The sequence below is a fragment of the Hemitrygon akajei genome, chromosome 9, assembly GCF_048418815.1.
Source record: "Hemitrygon akajei chromosome 9, sHemAka1.3, whole genome shotgun sequence".
In the NCBI taxonomy this organism is placed as follows: domain Eukaryota; kingdom Metazoa; phylum Chordata; class Chondrichthyes; order Myliobatiformes; family Dasyatidae; genus Hemitrygon; species Hemitrygon akajei.
Genome location: NC_133132.1, coordinates 88,739,326 through 88,758,076, shown reverse-complemented (window position 1 = coordinate 88,758,076; position 18,751 = coordinate 88,739,326). Strand labels below are relative to the sequence as shown.

General features: G+C 38.7%; 1 protein-coding gene across 1 annotated transcript in view; it reads left to right on the top strand.

The window, feature by feature from the left end:
* The window catches only part of LOC140733322 (uncharacterized), a 340,527-nt gene that overhangs the window by 79,480 nt on the left and 242,296 nt on the right, over positions 1–18,751 (top strand). The window contains exons 6-9 of the mRNA XM_073056501.1: positions 2,386–2,661; positions 3,376–3,456; positions 7,416–7,514; positions 12,633–12,695. Coding sequence (XP_072912602.1) covers positions 2,386–2,661; positions 3,376–3,456; positions 7,416–7,514; positions 12,633–12,695 — 519 coding nt within the window. The remainder of the gene's footprint in view (positions 1–2,385; positions 2,662–3,375; positions 3,457–7,415; positions 7,515–12,632; positions 12,696–18,751) is intronic.

Genomic DNA, 18,751 nt, shown 5'->3' with positions numbered 1-18,751 from the left:
ACCTGCATATTACATACAACCAAAGAACATCTCACAAATAACTTCTTATTTGGAAATGATCTCCCGCCCAACAGGTTACCTGAAGTATCATTGTGTCTGCTTTAAAACATTGATCCAGCATGTCAAGCCATATAACCATATAATCATATAACAATTACAGCACGGAAACAGGCCATCTCGGCCCTTCTAGTCTGTGCCGAACGCTTACTCTCGCCGAGTACCACCGACCTGCACTCAGCCCATAACCCTCCATTTCTTTCCTGTCCATATACCTATCCAATTTTTTTTTTAATGACAATATCGAACCTGCCTCTACCACTTCTACTGGAAGCTTGTTCCACACAGCTACCACTCTGTGAGTAAAGAAGTTCCCCCTTGTGTTACCCCTAAACTTTTGCCCCCTAACTTTCAACTCATGTCCTCTTGTTTGAATCTCCCCAACTCTCAATGGAAAAAGACTATCCACGTCAACTCTATCTATCCCCCTCATAATTTTAAAAACCTCTATCAATTCCCCCCTCAACCTTCTACATGCCAAAGAATAAAGACCTAATTTATTCAACCTTTCTCTGTAACTTAGGTGCTGAAACCCAGGTAACATTCTAGTAAATCTCCTCTGTACTCTCTCATTTTGTTGACATCTTTCCTATAATTTGGTGACCAGAACTGTAAACAATATTTCAAATTTGACCTCACCAATGCCTTGTACAATTTTAACATTACATCCCAGAAAAGCCCACAAAATGGAGGACAGAGTGTCTTCACAAAATGGCAGCCTCCATCCCCAAGCACGCGGCAAAAACAAAGACAATTAGTCTGTCTGTTTCCACTGTCCTTGATTCATTTAAATTCACTGATTTGTAGACTGTCATTCTTTCTGGCCAACAGCATGGTTGGGTGTGTATTGTAACACTGAGCAGGATAAATGGAGGTGAATTCAGAGGGGTAGCAGAGGGATATTAATGTGTATCAAAGTCATTAGATCAATTGGCAACTGCAGATTATCCATAGTGTAGGTGGCCTGTGGGAGAATCAGCACTTTATTAATGGGCATGTATGTGTGGGAGAACAGTTTACTGTGAAGTTGGTTGGGATATGGGATTGATGGAATTGCTCTAAGAGTTGGCAGGAATTCATTGTATACAATGACTTCCTTCTATGTTGCTATGTGCTATGAAATATTAAAATACAGATGAGATTGAGAATGGTCAAGGATATTACAGTTAGAATATAATTTGAAAAATATGATTGGAAAAATACACTTTGCCTGAAAACATAGAAATGGTGAATGGTAGAAAGGTTTAGTTGTTTTAAGGAGAACTGGGTGTCTTTATTCAGGTATCATCGCAAGGTACATATGTGGGTTCAACAGACCATTAGGAAAACAAATAATATGTTGGTCTTCACTGCAAGAGGATTTGAGAACAAGTGTGGGGATATCTTGCTCTTCTATGGCACCCTGCTCAGACCCTGCTGGATAATTATTTCCAGATGTGATATCCCTGCTTAAGGAAGAATCTATTCGCAGCAGAAGAGATTCTCCAGGTTAGTTTGTAGGATCACAGATCTGTCATGAGAAGAGATTAAGCACATCCAGTTGATGACTTGAGTTTGGAAAAATGAGAGGTGATCTCACAAAAATGTACACATTTCACTGGCAGCTTGACAGGGTGGATGCAGGGATTTTTTTTACCCCTCCCAGCTGGTAGGAGTCACAGTGTTAACATAAGGAATCAGCCATTCATGACAGGATGGAAGACATTTCTTTACCCAGAGGGGACTGAATCTTTGGGAATTCCATACCCAAGGGAGTCGTGGAGGCTCAGTCACTGAGGATATTCAAGTCAGAGATGAACAGATCTTTAGATATTAAAATATTCAATAATATGGGATTACTACAGGAAGCTAGTGCTGAGATTAAAGATCAGCTATACTCATATTGAATGGCAAAGTATGAGTGCCCCAATGGCATATTTCTACCTTTGTTTTCTACATTTTTATATTTAGTTTAATATCACTTCTGAAATCAATATTTTCCATAGAACATTTCTTCTTTGGTAGTAGTGTAGATGTGTCAGTATAGATTTCTATGCCTTATCCTGTAGTTTTTGAATTTGCTCTGGCTGGCAACCTGGTCATTTCTGGGAAGCTGGAATGATTCCTTCCTGTTCTTTTCACTCCACTAAGTGAAGATTACTTGTATGTCTGCACATCTAATGCTTGATTAAATTAAAGGCTCTTTACCCATATTAAAATAAATCAAATTCAGTTCAATTAAGGTTGGAAATTTCCCCTCCCCAGCCAATGAATGTAAATATGCCCCTTAGTTTATTTCCCTTGGCTTGAAGGTTGATTTTCAGTGCAACAATCCTCCTCTCCCTTCAGGTCTCCATTATTGTTGACGGAAGTCGGAAGACGGTGGAATACAGTGCCAAAAGCCAATCTGGAAATATCATGCATGTCATGTTCAGGAAGCGGGAACTGTTCTCTCTGTTTGACAGGCAGTGGCACAAGCTGGCAATTAATGTGAAGTCTGGCTTGGTATCACTTTACAAGGACTGTGAACTGGTTGACAGCAAACCAAGTGAAGACCTAGAGAAGATTGATGTCCACGGGAAAACTGCAATTGGTCTTCGTGTCAGTGATGAGAATCCTGTTGATGTAAGTATTTGCTGAGAGATGAGGTGATATTAAAGTGTGTGTGTGTGTGTGTGTGTGTGTGTGTGTGTGTGTGTGTGTGTGTGTGTGTGTGTGTGTGTGTGTGTGTGTGTGTGTGTGTGTGTGTGTGTGTGTGTGTGTGTGTGTGTGTGTGTGTGTGTGTGTGTATAAAGTTATACTTAAATTTATTGGATGTTTATTTTGGTTTTGTTTGGGAGTATTTTTTCCAATATTATTACTTCTTTCAGTCATTGGAAAGAAAGCTGAAGGCAAATATACTAACTTAAACTTTCTGTAATAAATTGCAACTAAATCATACTAGCACATCCAGAGTCATTCATTATCACTTTCATTGCTACTTAACCAGGCTTTTAACTCCCAAATTACCTGACCATGTCACTGCATGGTGAATTCCATTGTGTGAACATAAAAGTCTATCGCCATGTACAACATCTGCACTAAAAACGCATGATTTGTATTTAAAATATATATTGCCTGTGTAGTTTTATGAGTACAAGAAATGGAGAACAGTTTTGTGCACAATTTTGTGAGTTATTTTTGGGTATAATAGGTTAAAAACTGCAATATTCAAGTATTATCTGTTAATTAGTATGGGATTAATTGTTATTACATTGAAGGATCCATGAAGATAAATTAGCCAGCTGAGGCATAATGTGGAAAGGAAAACTATAATGATCTGTTTTTTGTCATCTTTAGTTTGACCTTCAAGAGATAATGATTTACTGCAACCCTCGGCTGGCAGAACTGGAAAACTGCTGTGAAATTCCGGGTGCCCTAGTAAGTAGGCCAGTTTTTTTTTCTCCAAACTAGATTATTAAAGTAGAGCTTACTTTTGATTCATTAGCTGTAAGTCTTGGGTTCACCAGAAATGAAGCAGTCTTCTATTTAAAGCAAATCTAAGGTGATTTTTTTCTCTCTCTCTAAGGGAACTGGGATTTTTGGAATTGCCTTCCTCAAAGGATGGTGGAAGCCGAGACTTTGAATATTTTTCCCCTACTGCAGCAGATAGATAGTTATTAAGCAAGTGAGTGAAAGATTGCCATTGATAGACAGTAGCATAGAGTTGAGGTTACCTTCAGATCATTTTATTAAATGGCAAAGCAGACACAAGTTCAAGTAATCTGCCATTGTTACTCTTAATTTGTATGTTCATTAACTTATAGTCCAATGTCAGATTATCATTTTAATCATAATTTAAATTAAGACAATGATGCATATAAGCTGAAGGAGCAAAATGTTACATTTAAGGTGAAATTTAAAGAAATGACAAGAGTAAAAGAATGGGAGAAGTAATGAGGAAAAATTCCTTTTAACTAGTAAAAGGTCATAGTGTTTAAAGTGAGAGTTCAAATCTGAAAAGGGGAGGGTAAAATGAATCGAGAAGTTTTGCAGGGGCCCTGGCAGAAATATTTAAAATGTCGATATCCACGGGTCAGGTGCCGGAGGATTGGAGGATTGCTCATGTTGTTTAAAAAAGGCTCAAAAAATAAGCTGGGAAATTATAGGCCAGTAAGTTTGACATCGATAGTAGGTAAATTATTGTAAGGAATACTATGAGATAGGATCTACAACTACTTGGATTGACAGGGACTTATTAGAAAAAGTCAGTATGGCTTTGTGCGTGGTAGGTCATGTTTAACCTATCTATTAGAGTTTTTCGAGGAAGTTACCAGGAAAGTGGATGAAGGGAAGGCAGTGGATGTTGTATACATGGACTTCAGTAAGGCCTTTGACAAGGTCCTGCATGGGAGGTTAGTTAGGAAGATTCAGTCGCTAGGTATACATGGAGAGGTAGTAAATTGGATTAGACATTGGCTCAATGGAAGAAGTCAGAGAGTGGTAGTGGAGGATTGCTACTCTGAGTGGAGGCCTATGACAAGTGATGTGCCACAGGGATCAGTGCTGGGTCCATTGTTATTTGTCATCTATATCAATAATCTGGATGATGATGTGGCAAATTGGATCAGCAAATTTGCTGATGATACAAAGATTGGAGGTGTAGTGGACAGTGAGGAAAATTTTCAAAGCTTGCAGAGGGATTTGGACCAGTTGGAGGAATGGGCAGAAAAATGGCAGATGGAGTTTAATGCGGACAAGTGTGAGGCATTGCACTTCGGAAGGTCAAACCAAAGTAGAACATACAAGGTAAATGGTAGGACACTGGGGAGTGCAGTAGAACAGAGGGATCTGGGAGTACAGGTACATAATTCCCTAAAAGTGGCTTCACAAGTAGATAGGGTTGTAAAGAAAGCTTTTGGTACATTGGCCTTTATAAATCAAAGTATTGAGTATAAGAGTTGGAATGTTATGGTGAGGTTGTATAAGACATTGGTGAGACCGAATTTGGAGTATTGTGTGCAGTTTTGGTCACCTAATTACAGGAAGGATATTAATAAGGTTGAAAGAGTGCAGAGAAGGTTTACAAGGATGTTGCCGGGACTTGAGAAAGTGAGCTACAGAGACATGTTGAATAGGTTAGGACTTTATTCCCTGGAGCGTAGGAGAACGAGGGGTGATTTTATAGAGTGTATGAAATTATGATGGGTATAGATAGAGTGAATGCAAGGAGGCTTCTTCCACTGAGGCCAGGGGAGAAAAAAAACAGAGGTCATGGGTTAAGGGTGAAGGGGGATAAGGTTAAAGGGAACATTGGGGGGGGGCTTCTTCAAGCAGAGAGTGGTGGGAGTGTGGAATGAGCTGCCAGATGAAGTGGTGAATGTGGGCTCACTTTTAACATTTAAGAAAAACTTGGACAGGTATATGGATGAGAGGGATTTGGAGGGATATGGCCCAGGTGCAGGTCAATGGGACTAGGCAGAAAAATGGTTTGGCACAGCCAAGAAGGGCCAAAAGGCCTGTTTCTGTGCTGTAATGTTCTATGGTTCTATGGTTAAGATTTACTGTTGTGTCATGTAAAAGTAATTATAGTGCCCAATAACTGACATTATTCCCAATACTGCTAGGAGTGCCTATCTCACACAACCTCTCATGGTCCCAGAACACACTATACACAATCAGCTCACCAAGACCTCTATTTCTGAAGAGAGCTGGACTACCACTACTCTCATCATTCTATAGATAAGCAGTAGAGAGCATCGTAACAAGATTAATCGCTGCATGGTACAGTAATTGCACAGTGCAGGCAGGAATATTCTACAATGGTTAGTCCAAACTACCCAACTCCTCATCAAGGTACCAACCATCAAGGAACTAAATACAGAAAGGTGCCAGTAAAGGGCCCGTAACATCATTAAAGATCCCACCCACTTTGCTCATGGACTGTTTGTCCCACTCCCATCATGGAGGAGAGTATGTAGCATGTATGCCAGGTCCACTAGACTCAAAAACAATTACTTTCCCCAAGCATAAAGCTAATCAACATCTTCACCCACTAACCCACTGCTCCACACCCTCCAACCACCACTACTTGATCATTTCCTGTCAGTCACCTTATGTAAAGATACTCCTGAGTCATGTCACTTTTTGGACATACATAAGATAGCATATACATAGATTGATTGTATTTATATTTATAGTGTTTTTATACTATTATTGTGTTCTTTATTTTATTGGCCTTCCCCAGTGATTAAGAGAAAAAGCATATTCTGCCTGGGTAGTTAACAACCCAAATGATAGTACGATAGTGAACACTGATTTTTGTAATTTCAGGCAGAACCCATCCCCATGTTTGTTCATCCATTTTCTCTCCCTCCCTCTCCCCCGCTCTCACACACACAGTCCTATCTGTCTGCCTACTCCCATTGTTCATCCCTCCTGCCTCCTACCTCCAGCTGGTTCAATCTGTCTTCACCTATCAGCTGAAGTCATATCTAGCCACCCTTCACACTCCCCAATCTGTTTCCATCTATGCATCATCTCCTCCCTATCCTGAAATGTGGATCAAGACCCTGCATAAAAAATCATTAATTATGTTTCTCTCTACAAAAGCTGCCTGACCAGCTGAGTATTTTGACAATTTCTGTTTTTATTCCACTAACATTATCGTGTTTCCAAACTGCAGCATAGTTATAATGTTCCACATTTAAATGCTAAATGACATCAAATCCCAGAAATAAAAATTACTTGGAATGAATGGATGGAAGTGCAGGTGATTTGTAGGTTTGTGTCAAGATACAGTCTCCTTCCACTAGCCATTGCCTCTAATAGCCCATCATGCTATTAATATATTCTGTAACTAGTGATCCTGTGAACGCATTGAGAGGCTAGGCATGTAGGGACTGTAGATTAAGCACTGGCTTCAGGACTGCAGTCCATATTCTCCCCACCACATCTCTGCTTGACCCAACATGGGAATTTGTGGATTATGGGATTATGGTCTCTGGCATTCCTGTGGATTTAAACTGGAAACCCTTTCAGATGCAAAAACAAAACAGGTGTCTCCATTATTCTCCTGACATTATGGAGTATGTGTGAACTTTTCTGTAGGCCTTCTTAACCATGTGTTCAATAAAAAATAATAATACTGAAGCACAGGTTCGAAGGCACAGGTACTGAAGCACTGAAGCTGTTGTGGTCCTTTAGCCTAACTAATGACTGTTTTTTGGGGCTGAATGATGACATATTGCTAGTGATTGGATGAGAGGTGTATCATAAGGAAGAGTAATGTCAGCAGTCTTAAACCATTAAGATTATAGCTATGTGGGCAAAGCTGTTTTATTATTATTATAAATGATACTTTGTTCCATAATTAAACTATAAAATCTTTGTGTCCTCAGTGCTCAGCAGAGGATGTTTTTTATACAGCTCTGGTGGCATCAGAGGACTTTGGGAGGCGGCCATCTCTTCAATCAAACCCAAGAAGTGGGAGTCGGAAGGTGAGGATACTATACTGTCATCTTGGACTAGAACTTGCTAACTGCTTGGTAGAGATCCTTAACAACTTCAGAGGAAGGCAGTCGAAATAGGATCAGCAAATTGTTGGATATAGTTGTGTCGACAACGTACTGAATTTGACTCAGAACAGTGAGACAATAGGGAAAGTTTGTGTGTGTGTGTGTGTGTGTGTGTGTGTGTGTGTGTGTGTGTGTGTGTGTGTGTGTGTGTGTGTGTGTGTGTGTGTGTGTGTGTGTGTGTGTGTGTGTGTAACCATTGCTCAGAATTGCTTGCTGAGTTTTATCAGAAATCAGACTATGCTCAGACTGTGCTTTCTATTTTCTACTCTCTGCCTGAGTACAGTGGAACTGTACTTCTGCACTGTATATGCACAGAGTTTATTGTGCATGTAGATTTTGAAACTTGGGTTGCCTAATAGTTGGTATTGTACTTTAAGTATTTTGCACTTTCATACTATTTAAGTAAGATGTACTGGAAGAACAAATAAATCTTATGATATTAGGGAAACAAATAATTAGAAATTGTTTTATTTATTCTTAGTACCACTAGCAAGATTAAGATTCATAGTCTAGACCTGGTTTCCAGAACATTTAAGAAGCCAGTAAATAGTCAAGAATAATAATGGAAATTGAGTCTCCCATACACCAACCCAAGTAAACAGTCTTTTTCCTCCCCTAGGCCATTGATGAATTGTGATCTTGTGACAATCCAACTTTTACAGATCGATTTTTTTACAACTAATTTGTAAGCAAAAAACAGTATTGAAGTTTTAAAATTGCCATGATTTAATGTGACACAAGAAGTGCTGGAAATCTTGTGCAACACACAACATGCTGGAAGAACTCAGCAAGTCAGACAGTATACATGGAGAGCAATAAACAGTCAACATTTTGGGCTAAAACACTTCATCAGATGGAGATTAATACAGATAAGTGTGAGGTATTGCACTTTGGAAGGAAAAACCAAGGTAGTACATACAAGGTAAATGGCAGGGCACTGAGGAGTGCAGTAGAACAGAGGCATCTAGGAATACAGATACAAAATTCCCTAAAAGTGGCGTCACAGGTAGATAGGGTAGTAAAGAGAGCTTTTGGTACATTGGCCTTTATAAATCAAAGTATTGAGTATAAGAGTTGGAATGTTATGGTGAGGTTGTATAAGGCATTGTTGAGGCCGAATTTGGAGTATTGTGTGCAGTTTTGGTCACCGAATTACAGGAAGGATATTAATAAGGTTGAAAGAGTGCAGAGAAGGTTTACAAGGATGTTGCCGGGACTTGAGAAACTGAGTTACCGAGAAAAGTTGAATAGATTAGGACTTTAATCCCTGGAGTGTAGAAGAATGAGGGGAGACTTGATAGAGGTATGTAAAATTATGATGGGTATAGATAGAGTGAATGCAAGCAGGCTTTTTCCACTGAGGCTAGGGGAGAAAAAAACCAGAGGACATGGGTTAAGGGTGAAGGGGGAAAAGTTGAAAGGGAACATTAGTGGGGCTTCTTCACACAAAGAGTGTTGGGAGTGTGGAATAAGCTGCCAGATGAAGTGGTAAATGCAGGCTCACTTTTAACATTTAAGAAAAACTTGGACAGGTACATGGATGAGAGGTGTATGGAGGGATATGGGCCAGGTGCAGGTCAATGGGGCTAGGCAGAAAAATGGTTCGGCACAGCCAAGAAGGGCCAAAAGGCCTGTTTCTGTGCTGTAATGTTCTATGGTTCTATGGTTCTATCAGGAGAAAGAAACCAGAGTAAGGAGAGATGAGAGGGCATATTATAAGCTGGCAGGTGATAGGCGAGACAAGGTGAGGGGGGGAAGATGGGCGGATAAGGGAGGGCAGTAAAGTAAGCATCTGCAGAATTTCTTGTGTTTGGGATAAAGTAATATGCTGGAGGTGATTGGTGGAAGAGGCAAAAGGCTCATTACTAACTCCAAAATGCATTGATGCATTAGACAAGGACTCTCCAGCAACATCTAGGAAACCAATACTTTGAAAGACGAGGATAGGAGGTGCATGCCATCCTGGCTTGGAAATATCTCATCTTTCCTTCGAGATCATAAAGTCTAAGTCCTGGAGTACCCCACCCAACAACATCATGAAATAATCTTTACCACATGGTTTATTGAGTTCAAGGCTAACCAATACATCTCAGAACTAATTACTGGCTGTCAATAAATGCCCTCACCCCATAAATAAATAATAATAAAAGGGTTTCAGCACATCAAAGGGAGAAATAGAAGGGATACCAATATAAGGTAACAATGTTTGAAGTCTAGCATCATCATTCTCTAAGTTCTTTTGTTTGATTTCTTTGCATTTTTTATATTTCTGACAAAAGTACTCTGTTTTGATTGGGAGAAGTTACTGTAGATTCACAAATTCTGTTTTCTAAGTACATTGATACTCCCTTTGTGATTTACTGTTTGCTCTGAGTCCATATTTCTGCATTCATCTCGATGCCTGACACAGAGTTAACAAATGTTTACATTTGCTGTTCTAGCATACACTGACTGCACATTTCTTTCCAGTATCTTTCACATCAGTGATTCCTATTCTTTGGGCAGATGGCTCATGAGGCTTTAATAATACTGCATAAATGATGATATTGAGTAGCCCCACAGGATGTCAGCAATTTCTGGAAATCCCTCTAGACATCCTCAGCTTCTTATAAACACTGGGCATTTATGGGGGATTGTGGCATGTGTTTAAAAAAAAAGGTTGTGAGCCTTTGTTTTACAGTAATATTATGATTTGGGTATGATAGTGTAGTGATTGTGTTACTGGGCAGTAATTCAGAGGCTCAGACTAATAATAGATTATCTGAATTCACACAAAATCATGAAGTGTTGGAGGTCAGGCAGCAGGTCAATGGAGGGGAATAAACAATCGACATTTCAGGCCAAAACCCTTCATCAGCACTGGGAAGGAAGGGGCTAGAAGCCAGAATATGAAGGTTGAGCAAGGGAGGGAGGTACAAGCTGACAGGTGATAATTGATAGGTGAAAGCAGATGAGGGAGAAGGTGGGTGGGTGAGGAAGGGGTGATGAAGGAACTACTACGTTGACTCAGGCCTAGGAGGCTGGCGTCGGGCACAATGATGGACTCTCCACTCCTCCCTCTCCCTCATCAGTGTGTTCAGTTCATCTACATTAGCCACACCGCTATCTTCATAGTCTTGGGAGGGTACCCACTAGTGCCTTCTGTATCTTTGTGTTTTCTCTGAACTCATCATTCTTGACCCGAAGTACTTGAAGTCTAAGACTTTCTTAATGGTATCATTCTTTATGGTCTTGAGAGTACCTTCGTCGCAGATGAATGCCATGTACTTTGGCGTTCTAGCATTTAGGTGAAGTCCAACTTTATTGCACTCAATTTCCACTTTTGTCAGTAGCTGCTGTGCTTCATCTGATCAGAGAGCAGGACTGTGTCATCTGCAAAATCGAGATCTGTGAGCATAAAGTGATGAAGGAAGGAAAGGAATAAATGCAAGAAGTAATGGGCTGAAGACAAAGGAATCTAATAAGATTGGGATGTAACAAAGGCACACAAACACTGTAATTGGTGCTGCAGTCTTTGGAATATCTGTGAAGACATCCTATCTGATTGCAAACACTGGTTGTAAATTGATTTTGATGCTTTGGTTGATTTTTATAACATTTTTTTGATAAAGAAACCAGTTGTAAAATGAAGTAAATTTGGACTTGAGTTATCGAGTTATGAGGCATCACTTGACCGTTCATTGAATAAAACAAAAGGGAAGGAATGTTTAAAATCCCTTGCAAGTGACAGGTGTAGCTCTGCACATGACAATACCAATAAAAACACATGTTCTTGCAAGTCACAAGTCAAGTGGGCAGTTATTGATGTTTGGTCCCTAGGGTAGGATGTGGGAAACATTTAATGAGATGCTTATCACCGAGAGATTAGTTAAGAGTCTGCAGGAGGTGTTTGGGGATTGAAGTATGAGGAGAATTCTAGTAATTCCAATTAAGTTGTTCTTTGTTTTAGGGTGACAGTCACTTTTAAAGTTAATTACAATAAATATTTATCTTTCTAAATTTAATGTCTTGTTCCAAAGGTATTACAAGACCATTATTTAGGAATATTTAACTCACTTCGAGGCATTATGCTCTGATTTTTTTTCGAATCTCTGTGTCACATTTGTGATTCACAGTATTTTACATTTTATTTTTATTTTTTGTGGTGTTGACATAATTCATTTCAGTTTTACTGGTATGCTGTAATTCATCATTCAGCTGAAAGCTGCTCTGATGTTAAATAGTCAAAATTCAGCTACTCGGCTGTTATGTCCATATATTGGTTAAGGATGAAGTTAGAAGCAAAATAGTGCAGGTGAAACACTTGAGCATGGAAATCTTGTAAGAATGGGTTGATGAGTACAATATGAATGAATAATTTAAATGTCAGATGGGTATAGCAGGTTGTTGTCTGGGTTGTATGTCAAACAAATATAATTCCCCTTTTTATCTTGTTTGTGAAGTAAAAGGAAGAAAAGTGATTATTTTTCTCCATTTAATATACCCTTGATAGAGGATATCGATAGCATAATATATTCATTGTTTAATGTTAGCCAACAAATATCAAGTTAGTTAATCACAAGAGTGTTCAATAAGAGCACAGAACAAAAGATCTTATATGGATACTGCCTATGTAGCATATCAGATTATAGAAGGTCAGTACATGAACCTTTGTGCCCTGGTTTAGTCACACATTTCTGGAACTGAACCATCTTCCTATTGTTTCATTAGTATATCCCAATGCAGTGTTTAATAGGTAGGATAATTCACCAGAGTGAGGCCACAGGTGTGCCCAGGGAAGTTCAGTACAGCAGAGTGAGGCTATTGGTACAGTTTAAAATGGAAAATGCAATAAGCACAAACAGTAAATGAGATTAAAGGAAGATAACCTACAATGTTAAGGAAGAAATGTTACACTGGACATCACAATAAGTTTGGCTTTCTCAATAAGTGTACAAAACTATTATTTCTTTCTAGGCACCTTGCAAACTGCTGTTCTCTTACAGAACTGTTTACACCTTCACCAAAGTGTAATGCCCATATTCTCTTTTGTTAATTCAGAGCATATCTTGGAGTGTTCCTCAAAAGGGTGATAAAGGTGACTCCGGTCCTGCTGGTGAAAAGGTAAATCTTCTTCAACCTTAATCTAATTAATTTAAAGTAAACTAAATCTGAATTTATATTTTTGAAGCTCTCTCCTTAAACCTCTGCTGTGCTTACCCCTCACTTCAGCTGATTCCACCTTTGTGAATATTTTCATTTGTTTCAAAATTGTAGAGCCTCATGCCATTTTCATCAATATCAGTTTGCAGCCTATTCTGTTCATCAACAGAATTAATTTTCTAATTGATTTATTCTTCATCTCTGCAATGTCCTTATAAATATTGATCTGTAATTCTATGGGACAAATCCACTTTCCACTCAGTAATTAACATGGTCCTTGTGTTTCTAAAAGCTGCCCTCCTCTTGGCTTTTGAATTAATCCCTTTTCTATTTGGTCCTTTAACCTCATTGCACATACAATTAGCTCATCTTTGTAATCTATTTTGCTTCATAATTTGAACCATCTCTCCCATAGAAACAAGACTGGTAGAAAGTTCCACACACAGGGGGAGGCCATTTGGCCCATCTTGTCAATGCCAGTTAAAAGAAAGCTACCCAATTTAATCCCAACTTCAGGCATTATGTCGGTCTGTATCCCTGAACACCTCAGCTCTTCGAGTCAATTTCTAAGTGCTGTTTGAATGACTTCAGTATTTCTGCTTCTCCTGATCAGGCAGACAGTAAATTTCAGACCCCTGCCACCCTCTGGGTGAGAAAACCTTCTACATCTTCTTTCTATTCCTTCTATCAATTACTTTGAATTTTTGCTTCCTTGTTTTTTTATTTCTTACCTCAGGCACAATGGTGACCCTGCTGATACCAATGAAAGCAATCTGAACCGCTCTAGTTTTTCATCATAACTATAGTTTTCCCATCCATCCTGACAACATCCTCTCCAGTGCAATAACATCCTTCCTGTAACATGTTGACCAGAACTGTACGCATTGCTCAGCCTACGGCATAACTAATGTGGTATACAGTTCCAGAGATAACTCTCTGCATTTTTATTCTGTGCTAATAAATGAAATCATACAGTGTGAATTTTAAACCATGTTATTAACCCTTGTTAGTATAAAGTTACATGGATATATATTTCAAGAATCATTTGTTCATCCACATCATTCTATATGCTCCCGTTCCACCTTAGACCTCACTGTCCTATTTTGCATCATTTTTGAGGAAGAAATTTTGCACATAATTTAAGAATTACATAATTAACTCCCTCCCTGTCTTAAGTAGTGAATGGATAACTTTCTCTTCTTTCTAGGACATATTCCCTTCTTTGCCATTATTGGCACTCATTCTTTCTGTAATATTCTCCATTGCTTGGAAATATTATAGCTGCAATGTTTATTCATCACACTTTCTTTGCTGACATTTTTCTGTTTGTGTTATTAATTATGCAGCTACTTCTAATCCTCCCACTTTATTTCTCACATATTGAGAACTGCAACACACACTTTATGGTTTTGTTTATATTTAATGTTTTGCATTTTTCTTGATGTTTCTTGTCTGTGCATGAACCAATCTTTTTGGTCATGATCCATTGATTTCATTGTCTTCCTCTACCCCAGGTGGGTAGTCCTTTTCACCTATTATTTGTCTATTTGCTTCATGAATTCATAAGTGGCTATTACCCTGAGGTGAAAGTATGAACATGTTTTTTAATGGTGCCATATGAATCTGAAGCCAACTAATTTTGATCAATTACAGGATTAAATTGCTTCTGGTTCAAATGGTATTTGAAACATTTGGTATTAGCAGAACTACTTAAACAAAAAGCAACGCCTCTTTTGTTAACTGACAAACTTCCCAAGCTCACTGCACAGCTGCCCTCAAAGCTGCTATTATCCAGAGCAGCTCTCCAGTGCAATTTTCTGGTAGAAGCCCACTGTAAGTGGCAAACGCAGTTCAGTCTGGCCCAGCTCAGGGTGTTCCAATATGTCATCCTCCAGAAATGATCTGACATTTGAAAAGGAAATTACTTATCCTCATTCCTTCCCCTGTGCAATTTCTTCCCAATATAATGAATGGCCCCCACTCCATGTGTGCAGATTTAGTCAGCAGATTTTCCAGTGTAAATGAACAATATGTGGAAGTTTGAATGGAAAAACAAAGAATAGTTAGCTGGGGAAAGGCTGTCAGTTGTGTGGAAGTTAGGGATTTTTTTCTTTACCAATTCCAAACCCAACTCACATCCATGTAAAAGATACCCAATTAAAGTGAAGCAGCTGGTTTTAAGTAGATAATACACAGTCATGGTTTGTATTTATTTGGTCTCATTCACTTTTCAAGAAGCAATACATCACAGATAGTAGATTACCTTCAGCATATGGTCAGTGTACTAATGAAAGTGGACAAATTTGCCAAATTTCCAGATGGCTCACTGAGAAGCTTCAGACAGAAGATGAGCTCTGTTCATTTACAATTGTGTTTGTTAAAGAAGCAGTGGCCATGTCAATTCCATAATACCGTCAGACATATGAGCGGAATTAGGCCACTTGGCCCATCGAGTCCGCTCCGCATTTTTTCATGGCTGATCCAATTTTCCTCACAGCTCTTATCTCCTACTGTCTCTTCCTATCCCTTCATGGTCCAACCAATAAAGAATGTATCAACCTCTGCCTTAAATATACATAAATATCAGGCCTCCACAGCTTCCCGTGGCAAAGAATTTCACAGATTCACTACTCTCTGGCTAACGAAATTCCACCTCATCTCTGTTGTAAAAGGACGCCGCTCTATTCCGAGGCAGTGTCCTCTTGTTCATCAGATCTTACTTAAGTACGAGTGTACTGGTGAAGTTGGCAATTAAATATTTATCCTATTATTACTACAGACCAAAGACATACAGATAATTGAATGCTTGGGCCCTTATATTAAGCCACACACTCTGACTTTAAATGGAACAAAATGGAACAAAGAATAAGACACATGTCAGTGATAATAAATCTGATCTAACGCTTGTCAAAAGACAGATTCTACCTTGTTCCCCGCTGCAAATGGTTAGCAAGTGAACATAAAGTTAGGAGTGTTACTATAAAAGGTAAGTGCAACAAGAAGTTCGTTTTTACTTAGAGGAGTACTGGAGGATGGATTGGAAGTACCTGTTGAGACCTGAGGGTGATTGTATGACTCTGACAAAGTGGAGAGCAGATTAGAGATGGGCTTGCCCACTATTGTCTCACTTTTTCAACCAATATTTTCTTGGCATGTTGAATCATTGTCAATTTATAGAGACACTTAAAAGCCACGTAATCCAGCCAGTAAGAATGTTTGCATTAAAGTTACCATGTGACCTAGGGAACATTGTAGCAAGTTGGACGTATGTAGGTTGTACTACCACCCTTTCAATAGTTTCTTCCCTTATTAGGAGAACATAACTTCCATAGAATATGCTCCAGATTGTTGGCATGCAACTGCACAACATCAGTAAACATCATATTCCTAAAGCCAAGCATTGCTTGGTGTGTCCAATATTTAAGCATAAGAAATTAAAGTGCTCTACTTTGAACCTCTTGGACAAAAAATGTGGTTACAGTGGTTGAGAAAATGTGCAAAAGTCAAAACTGTAGTCATCATTTTTGGATTTTTTATTGTTATATTTCAAAGCAGCAGTAGTAATTCAATTTTGCTTTTAAAATCATATTAAACAATACTGTAAATGGCATATGCTGGGTGAATGGCTGCCTGGATTAATTGACATGAATCATTGCCAAGAACAAGGATTTAATTTAATTTATGATCAAAACTTCAGTTTAATAAAGTGATGTGATATCTTGAATGTTCTGTATGTCACCAGAAAAATATCTACTTCCAAGAAATAATTTCTTAACGTGCTTTGTGTATTAGCAGCCTGCAGAGAGTATGCCATGGATACTGTATCACAGCAACAAGTAACTAATTAAAATGACAGAGCAGAAACGATTCTCTTGATTATTCTTTGCTACTCAGTATTATCATCTACTTTCTACTCCCAGGGCACTTTCCTTACCCCTCCTCTCCATTCTTTTTGCATCTGGCAGTATTGATGTGATGCTGGCATAGACAGATCCCTCACAGGTGCCTGTGGCAAGAACCTTCAACACTCCATTCCCACCAAACCAATAATCTTGCCCAAGTATGATTCTGTCCTCATCTTTATTGGCAGCTATTTCCAATTTTGCATAGTGTTATAGATTCATTCATAGGTTTATACAACAAGGAAACAGACCAGTTAGCCCATGGAATCTAGACTGACTATTTACACATACTGCATTTTATTCTCTTTTCATTTGTATTAACTACCCCAGATACAGTACTACAATTCAACAAACAGACTGACTAAGTTATAGTGGCCAATCAAACTACCAACAAGAATATTTTTGGTATCTGTGTGAAAACCAAAGCTCCCTGTGGAAATCCAGTGGTTTCAGTCACCCACAGAGGAACATGAAAATACTACACAGATGGCACAAAGGCTAAGAATGATTCCAGTCATTTGAATTGAGGGCACTCTATCCTTACATGGATTTCTGGCTTACTGTGTAAGACTACAATATTTTATGCTGTTTGCTTTTATCAAAAGGCAGATCTTTTATTCTTACTCACTTTTACAACCTCCCTCTCACAGATTCAAGAATAATTATTACCTCTCAACCATCAGTCTTTTGAACCAAAGGAGATTACTTAATTTAACTTCACCCATCCCATCACTGAACTGTTTCCACAACCTATGGCCTCACTTCCAAAGGTTCTTCATCTCATCTTCTTATTGCTTATTTATTTATTATTATTATTATTGTTTTTTTTCTTTTTGTATTTGCAGAGTTTGTTGTTTTTAGCATATTGGATGTTTGTCCGTTATATTGGTTGTGGTCTTTCACCGATACTATTATGTTTCTTGCCCACAAGGAAATTAATCTTGGGGTTTATATGATGGCATATATGTTCTTTGATAATAAATTTACTTTGAACTTTGAATTATTGGGATATGAAAATTATTGCTTAGAAATTGATTTCATTATCACATTGCATCTTACTTTAAGATGAAATAGGTTTGTTGGATTGATGTCCTGCATATGCAGATAAAAGTCACACTAGTGTGGGGAATACTGCCAGTGCTGCATACGCAGTAATATCTGAAAGATACTAATTGCAAGCCTGTCAGAAAATCTGGGTGGAGGCCACATTTGATTGCTCCTAGCAATTGAGGAATGCTATTCATAAAAAGATGTGTCCCACTGCAGAGCATCAACTGATGATAAGTATAACTGATACCATTTTGCAATAAAGCATCAAATAGTCTGTTCCTGCTTCTACCTCTTATGTTCTTTAGCTGCTGAGACTTCATCTGCAGGTTCCTTTTCTGTATCTTGGGATGATCAGTGGTTTATTGTTTTGGACTGATCATCATTACTCCAAATGAGCTTTAGGAGGGATTTATTGTTGTTGCTGAATAAAATTGGGCTCCAGTGGCTTGAAATATTAGCAATTTAATGTAATCCCCATCTCTTGATAGCCAATTCATCAATATATTAATATGTGTGTTACTCTCAACTACATTTTGCAAAATGTTATGAGCCTTTGACTATTGCTAACACTTACAGAGTAGAGCTACTCTGAAGAAAGTGGTTTGTGCATAGAGATCAGACTGCATAGAATCAGCTGCCATTTATCAGAATTTAAAAGGAGCAAAGTTAATCCCTTCATAAGCAGTGAAGTATGACCTGCAAAGCTGCAGGGGAAGCAACATGATGTATCATCTGGGCTCCTTCTAGAGTTTATTGGTGAATTGCAGTAAAGGGGGTTGTTTGTTTTATTAGAAGACTAAGTAAAGGTAGAGAAGTTTCAAATGAATCCCCTCAATTAAAGACTCTGTTTTTGCACTAATAGACAATACCTGTTTTGCCTCCTGTGAGTGCAGTGATCCAGCAGGTGATGCTGTGCACAGTTATCCCCATCCTGTTTCAGCTGACTCTGTGATTGTGCATCTGAGCACTTAGTCTCTAGATTTTCCAATATGTGGTTCTCCAACATGTAAAGCATGGGGCACACTGCAGTGAAGTACTTGCACCAGTTCAATGTGTACAATGAGA